At 39.4% G+C, this 17,160-nt stretch overlaps 1 protein-coding gene across 2 annotated transcripts in view; it reads right to left on the bottom strand.

Annotated features, from left to right (window-relative positions):
• Positions 1 to 17,160, bottom strand: part of LOC131073022 (vacuolar protein sorting-associated protein 51 homolog) — a 184,207-nt gene that overhangs the window by 58,384 nt on the left and 108,663 nt on the right. For both annotated transcript variants that reach the window (XM_058009362.2, XM_058009363.2), the window contains exons 16-17: positions 11,917 to 11,988; positions 11,763 to 11,813 (exon numbers count right to left, since the gene is read on the bottom strand). In XM_058009362.2, coding sequence (XP_057865345.2) covers positions 11,763 to 11,813; positions 11,917 to 11,988 — 123 coding nt within the window. The remainder of the gene's footprint in view (positions 1 to 11,762; positions 11,814 to 11,916; positions 11,989 to 17,160) is intronic.

Below are 17,160 nucleotides of genomic sequence, written 5' to 3'. Positions count from 1 at the left end.
TTGAAGAGTTTGTAATGTTGTTTTTCGAAATAATGCAAATTTAATTTATCAAACTATGCCTTGTGCCTATGTAAATGATCTTGAAAGAAATGCATGAAACCGAAAATTACTCCGATCAGCAAATTATCTGTAACTTCATTACAAGTCATCATTCATAAACTACCCCTTACATAAACACAAATAGTCAGGTGACTGAGATATCAATCATTTGCAAGAGAATTTTAAGCACAGTTCAATGGAAAATAAGTGAATAAGTCGTAGAATGGCAATGGCTGACACTCTTGGCTCATACAAAACTGTCTAACGGTTTCAACTGCAAACAAATTCATTATGATGAGAAAAAAGCGCAGCTGACAATTTCAGCCACTTCAGTCATTTGAACATAACTTCAGTTGACTCTCCTTGACAATGATTCACCCTTCCTAAGGTAGATCTTCAAACAAGCCATTTTGGCAGCAATGTGGAAACCTAATTTGACAGTCCCTTTGGACAGTCCCTTTCACATCAACAGTAATTTGATCCTTTCCGACAGCAATATGAATGCAAGCAGATTCAACAGCAATTTCTTCCTTCTCCTTGAGCAGTGATTTGAAAATACAGCACATTTGACATTGATTTATCCTTTCTCCCTTTAAAGTTGCTTTCTCCCTTCAATCTTCTTCTCCATTGGATGGGTTTAGCATACCCGCTCCTAGGGCTTCCTTATTTTCATAACACATGTTGGGCGAATGAATATATGGAGTTCCCAAGAATCCAATGACACATCCTTCAATGAGTATATACTTGTATTTGCTATTGTATGGTGAAGTTACTGTTGTCATTTTATGACACCCTTGGTCCACTGTGAGAACCGATCAGAGATATGTTCCATGGACCAGCGCTACCCCAGTTTGATCCAAGAGAAGAGGATGGAATCATAAAGTATGAGGTGTCGTCTTGTCGGAAGTTCCTTTCCCAAGCCTTCTCTTCCTATCTCTTTCCCGGAACTCCGGAACCCCCAGGTTCCCAAGTTCCTAAGTCTTCAACTCCGGAACCCCCAGGTTCCCAAGTTCCTAATTCCTCAACCCCGGAACCCCCAGGTTCCCAAGTTCCTAGTTCTTCTAACCCGGAACTCCGGAACACCCAGGTTCCCAAGTTCCCAATTCCTCAACCCTAGACCTCCGGAACCCCCAGGTTCCCAAGTTCCTAAGTCTTCAACCCCAGAACTTCGGAAACCCCAGTTTCCCAAGTTCCTTAATCCTCAACCCCGAAACTCCGGAACCCACAAGTTCCCAAGTTCCTAAGTGTTCAACTCCAGAACCCCCAGGTTCCCAAGTTCCTAAGTCTTCAACTCCGGAAACCCAAGTCTCCGAAGTTTCCCCAATTTCGGTGACCCAGGTCACCGAAGTCTTCCAAACTCCTTCTGGCTTGCAACACTTCCAGATGGCGTGATCGACACTCAAAGCTTTAAATGCTCCGACGACTTTTGTGACTTGTGCACCTTCTTTTGTGGAGCCACAGGGGTGCATTTAATGTTTTTGGTAAGATTTCCATCAGGAGAGGTACGAGGCCATGCTTGTTGTAGTGACTTATGTCATGTCTGCATGCTCTGACTTTGGAAGCTCAGTCAATCCACCCTTCTCAGGGTTGCCTTTTCAAGGTATGGCTAGGTTGCTTGCATGTACAGAAGTCAAGTGCATGCACTTCCCTCCACTCCTAGACTGACATACAGGGGTCATGATCACTCTTGTAACCAATTTTCTATATAAAGGCCGTTAAGCCTCATTGTAAAGGGTTCTCTCCCTGTTGGCTAGAGCTATACCATGCTCTCCCACTTCTCTTGTATTTATCTTGCATTTATGCGACTGTAAGTTTGGCCATTGGCCTTATAATTAATTGGAATTCACCATTCTTGCCTTCTTTCAACCTATGTATGCTGTGTATGTTTTCTTACCTTCATCATAGGTGTATGTCTTGTGGCTTTTCTCTCCATATATGTTGTGTTAACTTGTTTTCTGAGTGTGACTTGTGGAATCCTTCTCCCTTCTTGACACTTAGTGAATTCTAACTTCCATACATGCATTGCAGTCACTCATGCAACTGAAGTTTGTGCATCTCCTAGGTGTTTCAGTCAATTCTTTGTGTCATCTCGGTGGGGAGAGGAACAATCTCTTCTTGGTGCATCACCTCCTTCTATTTCAAGCATTTCTCTCTTCCCTTTACCTCTGCAATTTGCTAGGATAGGCCTAGGAGTTAGTTTTGAAACATTGAGTTGGTTCAACATCTGCACCTGGATTGAGAAGGAAGTCGGCCTTCTCCGGAGATTCAACCCCCTTGCGCAAGGTCCCACACTTCGGGGTTGTCTCCATGTTTCACAAGGTTGCTGAGTTGATAGCTCAGCAAGGGTGCGAGCTTTTGTGATAACAGTTTTTGGCACGCCCGGTGGGACTTAGTTCGACATACATGCTAAGGATTCAGTGCTAATTCTTAATGTTTCAGCCTTTAGAGGCAATCACCTTTCAAGCACTTGGCGACTCTACTCAAAGTCCAATTCTTGTTCATATGAAGTTCTTAACTCTGGGACCCCGGAACCCCCAGGTTCCCAAGTCACCAACTCCAGAACCCCCAGGTTCTGAAGTTCGCAAGTCCTCAACTCCAAAACCCCGAGGTTCCGAAGTCATGCAATCCTAATCCCAAGCCAACTAAAGATTCGGTGTGTTCTTCAGTTCATCAAGCCTTTGGAGGCAACATCTTTCAAGCACCTGGCGACTCTGCAGTCATTTGGTGGATCTGTGGAATGTTATCAGTCTCTGGTTGAGAGGGTCTGTCTGCTCTTTTAAGCAATTTGTTAAAAAAGCTCCATCTCTTTCAAATGCCTTAAAATGAGTTCATATCATGGGTGTAACTTCTATTCACCCCCCATTCTATGAGAATGCCAACCATTTTTCCCCTCCTTACCAATAGGACCAAACTAGGACTGCTCCTAGTTTCAACCCAAATAGCTTCACTTTAGCAGCAGGTGGGTACTTTCCTAATACCTGCTACCCACCCACCCCTGCTCAACCTTCTTGGCAACCCAACCAGCCCCAAGCTAATGATAAAAGGCAAATTGCAGAAATCAAAAGTGTGTTGCTTGATTTCACCAAGCAGCTGGAGGAGTTGAAGAGACAACAGGAGTGGGATTTACAGCAGAATCATCTTGCTTATCAGGCTCAGCTTCAGCAACAACAGATGGAAGCCCAAAGACAACATGAGGAGTTCCTTGCAAGGCAGCTTGCCTCTGCTAGGAAGAAAGAAATTGAGCACCCAGCAGCCATAGAGATGCGGCTCATACAGGAGGAGGTTTCTGCTCCTAGGGTTCCTAAGTTTGAAATCCCAAGCTTCAAGCAGGGGAGACCTCCCAAGCCTTCAACTAACTCCCCTAGTTTTAAAATTCCAAGTTTCAAGGGAGCTTCAGCTGTTGTTATACAAGAGCCTTCTCCTCAATGCCTTTTGCAAAACAACCCACCACCTAGGCCCTTTCCTGATGCTATCTCCCTTTTTAAGGGCAGACCTGTTGTATGGAGGACGGATGGTTCCCATCATCATCATGACGAAGGGGTTCAATCAACCATTGGGGAGTCTTCATATTCTCTGAAGGAAGAGGAATCGGCAATGCTACAAGAGGATATTGAGAGCAATCAGTTGCAACAGCAGGTCTTTGAACATGAGGAGTGTGAAGGTAAAGAGGACACTGTCCTCTCATTTGACAATCTTCCTTTCTTTATTGACCATGAGGAGAAGGATATGTCTACACCTCCCTCGGTGGTAGCTCTAGAGCAACATGCTAGTCTTGAGGAGGGCACAAGGGGTAATGTTTTTACTACAGATTGCATGGTGGATGGATCGTGCCATGAACCTGAGGTTGTTGCATTCTGTTGCCAGGAGGAGGAAACAAAAATAAAGAGACAATCTAAAGATTTTAGTTCTTCTTTTGAGGTGTCTCATAAACCTGAGATTTATGCTGATGAGTTGGATATCAGCACGTGATTATGATGTATGTTGGTTCTCCTCTGTCCCTGAAAGTGATGATGTTGAATATGAGGTCTTTATTCAAAGTGAAGATATTTCTTTTGGCATTAGGGATGATGTGCCTGAGCTTGAATGTTTCACTTGGGACCAACATACCAAGTTTGATGACGTTGAGCAACAACATGTTGGTCATGCCGACAGTCTTTTGGTTGCTCAACTTGACAATATACCCGAGCTTCAAAGTTTCCAATTCGATGTGTCTAAAGAGCCTCCTTGTGCAAGCCAAGACAGAGATATGGTATAACTTTCATCACCATGTGAGTTTGAGGCCTTTTCCTTTGGTTTCAACTCACAACAAGAAGAGGTCTACTATTGTGAAAAAAATGATGCCCCCTTGTATAAAAGAGATGCCTTCTCTTTTGCAAGGAGTAGTTCTTTTGATGCTAGCCGACTCCTAAAAAACTCCCCCCTTGCTACTATTTGTATGTTTCATGCATCCCCGGATGTCTCAAGTGGTTATTTTCTATGGCTTCCCTGTGGTGGCAAGGTGAATGGTGAAATGTTCTTTCACCACATGAGAGGTATGTGTGATCTAATGCATGCATACAAGAGATTTCAACCATTGCAGCTAGATGGTGAATGTAACAATGGTACGAGGGGGATCGGCTCCTTCAAAAGATTCCTCTTTGACAGAGGCAAAAGCATCAGTTACCTCTTATTATAACAATGTAAATATTAGTTAAGTTTCTTGTTTTCCAAGAAGTGCACGAGCACAAGCTGTTCCCCTTCAGAATAGCTGATCTTGATCCTTTGCAGGTTACAGAGGAGACAGTTTTCTTCATTCTTGCAGTTATGACTCAGTGCCCAATGGATTACGCAGGCTACTAATCTATATGCTTAGTAGGCAAGCATCCCGCAGAGGTCTTCAAAAATTTTGTCATTTTATGACACCCTTGGTCCATCAGTGAGAACCGATCAGAGATATGTTCCATGGACCAGTGTTGCCCCAGTTTGATCCAAGAGAAGACGATGGAATCATAAAGTATGAGGTTTTGTCTTGTCGGAAGTTCCTTTCCCAAGCCTTCTCTTCCTCTCTCTTTCCCGGAACTCCGGAACCCCGAGGTTCCAAAGTTCCCTTCCTTGGTCTCTTAGTCCTCAACCTCGGAACCCCCAGGATCCCAAGTTCCTAAGTCTTCAACCCCAGAACTCCAGAAGCACCAGGTTCCCAAGTTCCTAATTCCTCAACCTCGAAACTCCGGAACCCCCAGGTTCCCAAGTTCCCAATTCCTCAACCCCGGAACTCCAGAACCCCTAGGTTCCCAAGTTCCTAAGTCTTCAACCCCGGAACTCCGGAACCCCCAAGTTCCCAAGTTCCTAGTTCTTCTAACCCGGAACTCCGAAACCCCCAGGTTCCCAAGTTCCTTATTCCTCAACCCCGGAACTCCGGAACCCCCAGGTTCCCAAGTTCCTAAGTCTTCCCAACTTCGGTGACCCAGGTCTCCGAAGTATTCCAAACTCCTTCTGGCTTGCAACACCTCCGGATGGCGTGATCGACACTCAAAGCTTTAAATGCTCCAACAACTTTTGTGACTTGTGCACCTTCTTTTGTGGAGCCACAGGGGTGCATTTAATGTTTTTGGCAGGATTTCCTTAGGAGAGTGTTGATGTGTATTTTGTACACAACCAAACACAGAATAAAATACCTAAAGGTACCTTATCCTCTCTTGAATAAAGTCTCCGAATGCTGAAGATGTCGCGAAAAGGATCAATCGGGATGACTTCAAGGTTCTTTGCTGTAGGATCTCTACGTGTGGATAAGCTCTCTATGGTATGATGTGATTTTGCTGGAATCACAAGGGGACTTACACTTGATGACCTAAACGTCTGATTTGCTGGAATCACAAGATTTTACTAGCTTAGATTTGAAAAAAAAGGAAAAAGGACAAGGTCGAGGAAAGGATCTAATTCTGACACTAAGAATGTAGGAGCAATGAATGATCTTTGATGAAATTCTAACTAAGTCTTGGTTTGACATCCCAGGACCATCTCCACAAGATTAGTGCGATCTTCGGAGGAAAGCTTTGTGATGTTCAGATCATTGCTGCAGGCGTAGACACCATCAGGCTGATGCATGTCAATGAAGAAGCGACAATTGAAGTTAAGCTCAAGCTGAATGATTCCAATTGACTACACAAGGCAAGTCTGCAATCAACAAACTGCTAGTAGTATGGAAATACAAATTTCACCATCAATCAAACACATTTCTTCCACTCATCTAATAACATGAAATCAAATCTGAGAAGTATAGAGACCATGCAAATTGTTGAATCGACCCATAGATTTCACCATTTCTTCAATGAAGTTTTACAAGTCTTTTACAACATCTTGGCAACAATCTTTGCCTTCTCTCTATATTCTATTCTAAGTGCTATTCTATCAACTGACTATCCACTATTAGCTAACTATTCACCTTCTAACTACTGACTAACTATTGTTGACTCCTATTCACTAACTATTAGCTTTCTCTTAGCCTTTACAAAAGAAGAGTCGGGGCTTATATAGTGCCCTTAATACAATTCAATGGCTAAGATCAATTTGAGATCAATGGCCAAGATTCTACAATGAAAACCCTAATTAGGGTTTGTTACAACAAACTCAATTCTGACCAATGAAATAATTGTATTAATTGGACACATGTCTTCTCTGGAATATTCGACCAATGGATAGTTGGGGTCGGTACATCGAAGTTTGTGCCACCTTTAATGAGTCAAGTACATTGAATTTGGACAGGCTGAGGTGGACCAATCCGACTAGAGGAGTGATGACTGGGATGCCACCTTGTCTGATACTTGCAACTTGGTAGATATCCAATTCGATGATGCTGAGAAGCTAGCTTTAATTAATTCATCTAAAACTATCTGCTTCTTCAATGAACCCTTGCTCTGACTTCTTTTGTCTTTGATGTGCAGGATGATGATGTACCTCGCCTTGGAATGCTGGATTGGAAGAGGTTATTCCTAATGATGCTTGACCAAAGAAGGCCGTCCTTGTCGATGCTAGAGGGGAGGAGGTCGCCCTTGTCCTTGCTCGATCTTCTTTGTTGAGAGTCTGCTAAGTAATAGATCCTCCGGCTTTGGGTGGTTATTTGAAACCTACACAAAAACTTAAAATTAGTCTTTGAGCATCATACCTTAAAGCATGAAATTTAAGACCTTTCAAGGGTATAACTTAAGATATTAATTTGAAAAAGACATGATAAATCAGGAATTATACATTTTCAAATTAATTATGAATGGAAATTGGATTTTCAAGACTTAGACTTTACAAAATTGCTATGAAATCACAATAAGTCTTGAATAAGAACTTCAAAAAAAATGATTCTTCATACCTCCTCCTTGAATGCCTAACTATGAACCTTGAAAAAATGGAAGAAAGAAGCTCAAAATTTGCTGGAAAAAGATTGAATTTCTGGCCTTTTTTTGGATGAAATATGCCTCAATTAGCCTTTTCGCCTTCCACTAGCCTCCAACCACTCAACAATTTCTGGAAATTAGCCTCCAATCTTAGCAAGAAATTCGCTCCAATCTGCCAGAATTTGCTCCTCCAATCTGCTCTTGAAATTCGCATGAGAGGAATAATGAATGAATGATTTGAAAATGCTACAACACTCCTCTCTTATATAGGGTGCTCACCCTAATCAACCATGAGGCCGACCTAGCAAATAAACAAAAATAAAATAAAATCCCTTTTAGAAGGAGGCCGACTTGCTTGTAAAAGCAAAGAAATGAATTTTGAGCGCTCACCTTGATTTTTTAAGTTTTAAAATTAATTCCAAGGCTTTAAAGGTGGGTTTTTTCATTTGTTTTAAGGCTTGGAAATTAGTTAATTAAATTATAAAGGCCTTAATTCATGCGAACTTGATTTAGCTTCCCAAATGTCTTGAATTTGGCAAATTTAGTGAAAATTGTGGGCTAGCTTAGGAATATTAAGGTTTTATCAAGACTTAATGAAACTTGTTTCCTCCTTAAGCATCAAAATATCCAAAGTGATGGTTTGAACCCCTTGTCTAGACTTGCTCACTTGATAAAATTGAAATTTTCTCAACCAATATTTGCAAATTTCCATGTCTTTGTATTCTCAATCTTGCAGTTTGCCTTAGACTCAATCAAACAAGGTTGAATGATAGATTTTTTGATATTTTCGCCTTGGACCCTTTGGAAGGGTCAGGAGTGATTTTTCCAATTAGGTCTTGAATATCTCATTTCTTTCACTCTAAAATCTCCCGGAAGGCGAGCTTATGCTTGTTTTGACCTAATCAAGTCTTGCATTTCAATTTTTTATGAGGAAATTAGGTGAATATGTGAATTTCGCCCTGGGCCCTCTGGAAGGGTCAGGAGCGATTTTTCTTGCTTGAGCTTACTTCTTCATCATTTTGTCTTGAATCCACCCCTCAAGGCTAGGCAAAGGTCTTCTTCTTTCACTCCATCCAAGCTTGGTTCGTTCCTGCAAGGCAAAATAGGGGATTTTGAGATTTTTGCCCTGGACCCTCTGGAAGGGTCAGGAGCGATTTTTAGGTTTTAGGCCTATCTTCCAATCCTTTCATCTTCAAATCACTTCCATGGCATAAAACATCTTGCCTCACTCCCCTTCAAGTCATGAAAACCAAAATCTCATCTTGAAATGCAAGGAAAGTAGGAGGATTTGGAAATTTCGCCCTAGACCCTCTGGAAGGGTCAGGAGCGAATTTTCCTCTTGGCATCAAAACTTGCATCCTTAGCAATCCAACCCAACTTCAAGGCAATTCAAATCTCATTTTACACCCATGTCTAAGCTTGGCCTTGCTCAAACTTTGGAGGAAAAGATAGGTTTTAGGATTTCCACCCTGGACCCTTTGAAAGGGTCAGGAGCGATTTGAGCATGTTCCTCCATCCTTTCAACTTCAATTCACCTTCAAGGTTAAAAAACACTTCCCCTTTCACGTTCAACCCAAGTTTCACTTGATTTCACAAGGGAAAATAGGTGTTTGAAGAATTTTCGCCCTGGACCCTCTAGAAGGGTCAGGAGCGATTTTTCTCATTTGGGCTCAATTCCTTCAATCTTGATAATCATTGGCAATTTGGAGTCATTCCTAAGGCCTTCTTTAATCATGATCCACACTAGATGAAACTAAGGGAAAAGATAGATTTTGCTCAATTTCGCCCTGGACCCTCTGGAAGGGTCAGGAGCGATTTTCCCTTTTTAGACCAAAATCATCATTCTTTCAAACCCAATCTTTATTGCAAGGTAAATTCTCATCTTTCTTCACCCTAACTCAAGCAAAACCTGCTATCCAGGTGATCCCCCTGGCAACACTCGAAAGCTAAAGGCTAACAGACAAAACCCTAAAAGACCTAGAAAACAAACCCTAGAAAGCAAAAAGCAGGGGTCCCCATTTGCAATGGGGCGATGTGTGAATATGTCACAACAGAGAGGTATGGGGCCATGCTTGTTGTAGTGACTTATACCATGTCTGTATGCTCTGACTTTGGAAGGTCCGTCAATCCACCCTTCTCAGGGTTGCCTTTTCAGGGTATGGCTAGGTTGCTTGCATGTACAGAAGTCAAGTGCATGCACTTCCCAGCACTCCCAGACTGACATACAGGGGTCATGATCACTCTTGTAACCAATTTTCTATATAAAGGTCATTAAGCCTCATTGTAAAGGGTTCTCTCCCTGCTGGTTGGAGCTATTCCATGCTCTCCCACTTCTCTTGTATTTATCTTGCATATATGCGACTGCAAGTTTGGCCATTGGCCTTATAATTAATTGGAAATCACCATCCTTACCTTCCTTCAACCTATGTATGTTGTATATGTTTTCTTACCTTCATCATAGATGTATGGCTTGTGGCTTTTCTCTCCATATATGTTGTGTTAACTTATTTTCTGAGTGTGACTTGTGGGATTCCTTCTCCCCTCTTGACACTTAGCAAATTCTAACCTCCATACATGAATTGGAGTCACTCATGCAACTGAAGTATGTGCATCTCCTTGGTGTTTCAGTTAATTGTTTGTGTCATCTCGGTGGGGAGAGGAACAATCTCTTCTTGGTGCATCACCTCCTTCTATTTCAAGCATTTCTCTCTTCCCTTTACCTTTGCAATTTGTTAGGATAGGCCTAGGAGTTAGTTTTGAAGTGTTGAGTTGGTTCAACACCTGCACCTGGATTGAGAAGGAAGCCAGCCTTCTCCGGAGATTCAAGCCCCTTTGCGCAACATCCCACACTTCGGGGTTGTCTCCATGTTTCACAAGGTTGTTGAGTTGATAGCTCAGCAAGGGTGCGAACTTTTGTGATAACAGTTACATCGGTGATTGTAACTTACATTGTGAGTTACTGTTTAGACATAACATTGTGGTATTATTTACATCATTATCATAAGCAATAAATGTTTATGTGCATAAACAATGTTCTAACTTTATATTATGTCTAATATTCCATTTGATAATGGAACCAGTCTTGTGTGCAATGCCATGATTATTTGTCTTCAGCACTCACCATTTTGTATTGTCTCTAGAGGAAGCTCACAAAAAGGTTCAGACAGATTGCCCATTCTAATTGTAAATTATCAAGTTCCCCAAATTCTTGTAAGACAAGATTCTATAGTGTGCTACAGCCCATCAAAGCCAACAACAAATTAGAGAGCATTTTAAATGGATCTAGGCAATGCAATTATGAGATTTGCTATCTTAGAATCTATAACACATTTCAATAATCCTGTTCTTTATACGACGCATGTTTAGTCATCAGGTCCATTTCCTAATCACATTTGGTAAGGATTTAATTGTAAGAGTTTTGTCAATGCAAAACACTGAAACAGAAAAATATGATTGATCAGCAATGAATGTCAAATCATCACAGATCACTTATGACTCATCACATGATATGTGATAATAGAATTTAATTATCTTATATATCCGAGAAAGAAGACTAAAACACACCAAAAATTTTGTTCTTGGTGTTCCTGAAGGTTAATTATTACATATACAGCTCTCAATCATGAATAATGTCTGATGCAATTAAAAGCACAAGAATCACAGCCTTTCAATACACTAGTTATCCAATATCAATAAAATCTTCAATATTACTCAAGAATTCCATGGCAGTTTTGACCTGAAAAAATAATTAGGTGAATCATTTATGACATTATCATGTAGGGCATCCGTGATTATGTGGATCTTGTCAAATGTTACAGTCTTGTAGGAAGGAATCGTACTCTTTTTTTGTAAGGAATATATACAAGAAATTTTCTGTATGAATACTTTTCAAAAATAAATTCAGTGCACCCTATATTATGTTGTGGATCAAATCATAAAAATAGAAAACAAATCTAGCATCTAAGATGAACTCTAAACTGAACTTCATATCCTTGATACAAAACTAAATATTTTAAACATTCCTAATTAATAATTTTTTTATGCATTCACTGACATTAGCTTCTACAACCCAAATTTGCTACAAACTAATTGTTTCATATTTAAATGTCTATACATGTTCAGCTTCTATCCAATTGACAATCATATCTTTAATCCATTTCTGAAAATTAAGAGAAATTTTCTAAGAAGAAGAAGGCAGGGATATCAATTTTTCAATTCCATTTTCTAGAAATTAAAAAGATACTGAATAAGACATCAACCATCAATTTCTTTGTGGACAATATAATTTAGAATAATTTGAAATCCAAGGGTAGAAATATTGAGTAAATACAATGGCATAAGTTCAGGCATAACTTATACCTCTTCAAGAAGCAAATCCACAAACATGCGAACTTCTCTAGGCTCCTTGTACTGCAAAAGCACAAAATCAAAAAAGCAAGGCAGCATAAGATGCCAATAAATATGCAATCTTCCTCAATGATTCTCCTTAAAATTCTTGAACAAATAAAGCTACCTTAAGCCAGTTTGGTGTTGCTATACTTTTCTTAACTAGCAACGAAAGCTTGCGCGCCTGCATATTGATATACTGCACCCAGTAGACAAACACATAAGACATATGGCTCCTTCCAAAATCTACAGAAGGAACAATGCAACCGAGCAAAAGTACTATCAACCATATCCACATGCAAAAAGGATTAAAGGTACAATGACTAGATGATTAACAAATTCGAAAATAATATGTATTTTTTATCAGTAAATGAGGATTCTGTTGAGCCATCACCAATGGACAACAAAATGCAAACATATACAAGAGACAAAAAGGGCAAATACACATGCCACCAAAACAAACTCTGTTCTGTCCTTAAGCCCTACAGCAGAGAAGCAACCTGCTTAACTAGCCCACCCAAGTGGGACCACTACAACAGTCCACCAACAGATAAAAACAACAAAATTTATGTTCAAAAAATATCATGCACTAGAGCACAGATGAAACTAGGAGAACCAATGGCAGTCAATATATGACCAGCAGGGCCTTACCACTCTTGGGTTTGTAGAACTGGGAGATAAAATACCTTCCTGACCACCGCTGTAACCACCATGCAAACCTATTACCATTCCAACAGCCCCCTCCTTAAATGCGTTTCTCTAGCTATCCCCAAAATAACAAAATTGTACACCAAGATAATTTTCTAACGTCTTTGACGCCCTGCAAAGGCCATCATCTAGTACTGTTGGCAGCATGTACTGGTTGGAGATCTCTAGACAGCCTTCCATAGGTATAACACTGAGACCGCTTACATACATAGCTTATTAGCTAGCTAGATCTTTGTTCCTTCTCTAAGCAAACCATTTGTAATTCCTGCCACAGCACACAGAATTCTTCCTGTAGACTGTTCCCCATTTCCTCATCCTCATCTATAACTGCACCAAAGGGCCAAGCTTGTTCATACCATAGCAGCAAAAGTCTTTTGGAGAAAAAATAAGCAAACAAAAAGTATAAAAAAATTTCAAAAAAGAGGAAAAAAATTAAGGAAAAAATGAAATTATCAAAAAATGTAAGAAAATATTAAAAGAGAGAGAAATTACCTACTATTTTTTAATCTATAGGCATTTTAATAGCATACAGATATAGAGAAAAAATAAAAATGAGGCCAGCGATCTAGTGTGTCAGCCCCTACCATGGTCGAGGGGCAATGCCCCTCATGGTTGGTAGTTACCCTTGATCAGGTTGAGTAGTGCTGCTCATGAGGATCTGGGGGTAGTGCCCCCAATGGGATTAAAGGGCAGCACAACTTGCAGGGTCCAAAAGCAGCACCGTTGGCACACTCCCTGTTGTGATACAAGTCAAGGTCGAGGGGCAGAGCCTTCTGCCACCAAGCCCAAATCAAAGCCTTTGAAACCACACAAACCTTCATGGGGCATGCTATTTTTCATAATTTTCACTTTTAACCAAGATTCAAGACAACTCCAAACCTTTCAAAAAATGCTTTAACACTTTTAGATTCAAGTGTTGTCAATTTATTATTCATTTTTTAATTAATAATTATATAATATCAATATAATATAACCATTACAGCTTTCAATTATAATATAAGAAGCATATAATATTCTAAACCCTAACAATTAACTTACAAACACAACATTCAAAGTTGAAGAAACCCTAAATAAATTTAAATCCCACAATTATGCTCCACACAAAATTCATTCAATGGCAAAGAGCCAAAGCTCCATTTAGCTACAATTACCCTAAAAAATGAACATTGACAAACCCTAGTAGAGATTTCCAAACAAGTAAAATAACAAAAAATAAGTTTCTAGCAATGTTACCCCGAGTTTCTGGGACGGGGACGGGGGCGGCAGGGGACAGCAGGACGCGTTTCCGGTACAGCAAATTTTTTTGCCAAATTTGGCGACGACGGGGGACAGCAAAGGGGACGGCTATATAAAATATATAGGAAAAGTTCAAAATTCAAAATGTTCATATGAAAACATGGATAAAGCATGCATACATACATTATATTCATATGAAACCAATAAAACATGGATATAGCATGTGTATGATACTATGAAAAGTTGAAGACATTTTAGAATGTAAATTCTGAACATAAAACATTGTTAATACTCAATAGACAATATGCAATTATGCATTCATAAATCAGAATTTCAATTCATTCACATTGTCAATATGCATATCATAATAGATATTAAAGAAATAACATACAAAATGTCAAAACAAAGAGGTTAAATTTTCCCTGCTTCTATCGACGCAGTTTCCCCCCATATTTTTCAACGGGGGTTTGGGGACAGCGCCCCCAAGGTGGGGTCAAGGGGCATCGCCCCTTGCGGGGTCAAGGGGCAGTGCCCCTTGCGCACTCCCTATCGCGATACAGGGCGGGGTCAAGGGGCAGCGCCCCACAAGGCCAAAAAAACTTATTCTTTAATAAAGGCGTTGGGTGTTATTTTTCTATTAACTCGCCGAGTTTGGCGATTTTTGGGCGATTTTCTAATCTCTGTGTCAAAATGCCCAAAGGCTACACTGCTGCCATATAGTTTCATTGTCAAAATTATGAATTAAATTAATGTTATCTTTTAATTTTTTTATTTTTAATAACAATTTGAATTAATAAGGGGCCTATATTAGAAAATTTAAAAAAAAAATTGAAAATACAACTTTTTTTATTTTTTTAATATTTTTTTAAGACCTTAGATATGGGGGACGTCTGGTCGTCCCCGGGACGGATTGGGGACATCCTAGCCGTCCCCAGTCGTCCCCGAGACGTACGGACATCCCCCAGAGCTAGGGCAGGCGTCCCCCCATTTCGGGGACGTCCCCTCAAAATACTAGGCAATTTGGGGAGGGGGGGAAACGTCCCCTGGCCGTCCCCAAGTCCCCGAAACGTCCCCAGGACGGGGACGGGGGGAAACGTCCCCTGGCCGTCCCCAAGTCCCCGAAACATCCCCAGGACGGGGACGGGGGTTTTCAGGTCAGGGACGCGTCCCCGGGTAACTCTGGTTTCTAGTTATAACATACAAGTATGGATTTGAGGCCTCAAATAAAAGTACTAGTCTATTAAATATGTAATATTCAAAATATTCATAATTTGTAAGTTTATATATTTAAAATATATAAATATTTATAGTTTACAAAATATATTAAAAATTAGACTTTTTTAATTACTTATAATTTGTCATTTGAATTCTATAATAGGTGAATTATTCACTATTCCAAAATTGATGTTGAATCTATCAGGCAAAATAAAAATGATATTGAAAAGTGGGCTAAGAGGCCCACTCACACTACTTCTTGTTTTGTTAGTCCCTCTACTTGGTTAAGGTTGAGGTGGTCACTCAAGGGAACCACTCTATCCTACAAGGTTAATGCATCAATGCCACAACATGAAAGATATCTCTCTTTTCCCATTTTATGCAAGTAGCCATCAAGCCAAGATAAGGTAGAATTAAATAAAAAATCATAGAACTGGATTAAATAATGTTGAAAATCACTGAAAAATCACATGTGATTTATGCATGGTTTTAAGGCAATTTAAGCGCAAGTTTAATGTGCATAAACATCATGCAATCGGTCAACAAATATTGACCATAAAAACTTTTTAAAAAGTGATTGTGTCAAGGAAAAAATTGTCAACAATGACGTTTCACAATTTTGGTGGTTAATCGCACATTTTTGGTGATTTCTACTTCTTTGCCTATGGACCATTTATATGAAGCTATTATTAGGGCCATGAAGGTGATGAGGGATAGGATGGAATATAACAAGAACAAGAACATGTCATTGTTGGACATAATCGATGTTAAATAGGATCAGCAAATGTCCCCTTTCCTTGTCACTAGATACTAATTGAATACATAGTTGTTTTATAGCCACTCATTTTGAGATGATGTTGAAGTCACAACACCTTCATATATGGATGAGGAAAGTGTTCCCAGCCCCATGAACATTGGATGTAGTTATGGCAAAGCTGCCAATATACAAGTAGGCAAAGGATTTTTTCTCAAGTATGGTTGTCATGCGAGGCAAGAAGAAGACCTTAAATCTAGGTAGACACTATAAACTATTGACAATCTCCCTATATTATAGACATGCAAATCAAAGATGTTAAGCATTGATAAATTGAACATGATATAATCTTGAAACAATTTGAGTTTGTTGAACAACAAATTATATGACTTGGTTTTTGTTCACCACAACGTCAAACTAAGGCTGAAGAAAAAGCTCAGGATTAGAGTTCCAAGCTACTTCTAATTATTATTCTAAATTTTAACAATTGCTTTGTTTCAATTTCCAAATATAATTCCTATGTGATTAAAATTAGATACTACTGAGAGAGACCAACAAATTGAACTTTATGTGATCAATCCAAATTTTTAGTGGATCACAAATGACGAGGTGAACCCTCTTTTTGAGGTTGAGGATTTTCATATACTTGGGGTGTCCAAAATTGATAGTGATGTGGTTGAATGAATCAAGAGATGCTATCACCATAGAGTTTCATCATCAAGACCTACAGCCCTCTAGTGTAGCTATCTTCCTACCAACAAGTCATTGGCTACATCTGATTCTTTGAACCTATGTTTTCAGATTGACTTCGTACAAAGCAGATTGTAACTGAAAATTTGAAACTATTAGTGTGTAGTTGTCATTCATGCATTATGCAGTATGAATTGTATAATGCAAACTGAAAATTTGAAACTATTAGTGTGTAGTTGTCATTCATGCATTATGCAGTATGAATTGTATAATGCACTGTAATATGAATGAACATAAATGATAAAATTTATATTTCAAAATTCACAAGGTAAACTCTAATTTGTATTTTCTCTCCATATATCTCCATGCCATTAAAATGCTTGTTTATTTAAAACATCGTATTTTTTCTTGTTCTCTACATTTTTTGAATATTATTTTTTTTCCCAATTAAATCCCTATATGTTGAAAAAATCTTATATATTTTGGTTTGCCAATTTATTCCAACATATGATTTTTGCTGCTATGACCAAATTGGAATAAATGGTAGAATCAAACATGGCTAGATTCAACCATGGAGCTATTGTTAGTTCCATCCATTAAGTACTTAGATGGCTAACTCGTAAAAAATATACAATCCTTATATAAAAAGTCACAATTAGAGGAGACTCGAAGGTATCAAGCTAAATTAAAACCTAGACATAAGTAATTATCTATTGCCTTGAAGCATTTCCTCAAACATAGGATAGTCTTCTGCATCACATCATGCAT

This window comes from Cryptomeria japonica, chromosome 6 (genome assembly GCF_030272615.1).
Source record: "Cryptomeria japonica chromosome 6, Sugi_1.0, whole genome shotgun sequence".
NCBI lineage: Eukaryota > Viridiplantae > Streptophyta > Pinopsida > Cupressales > Cupressaceae > Cryptomeria > Cryptomeria japonica.
The sequence above is the reverse complement of the archived record's forward strand: the minus strand, read 5'-3'. Positions and strand labels throughout refer to the sequence as shown.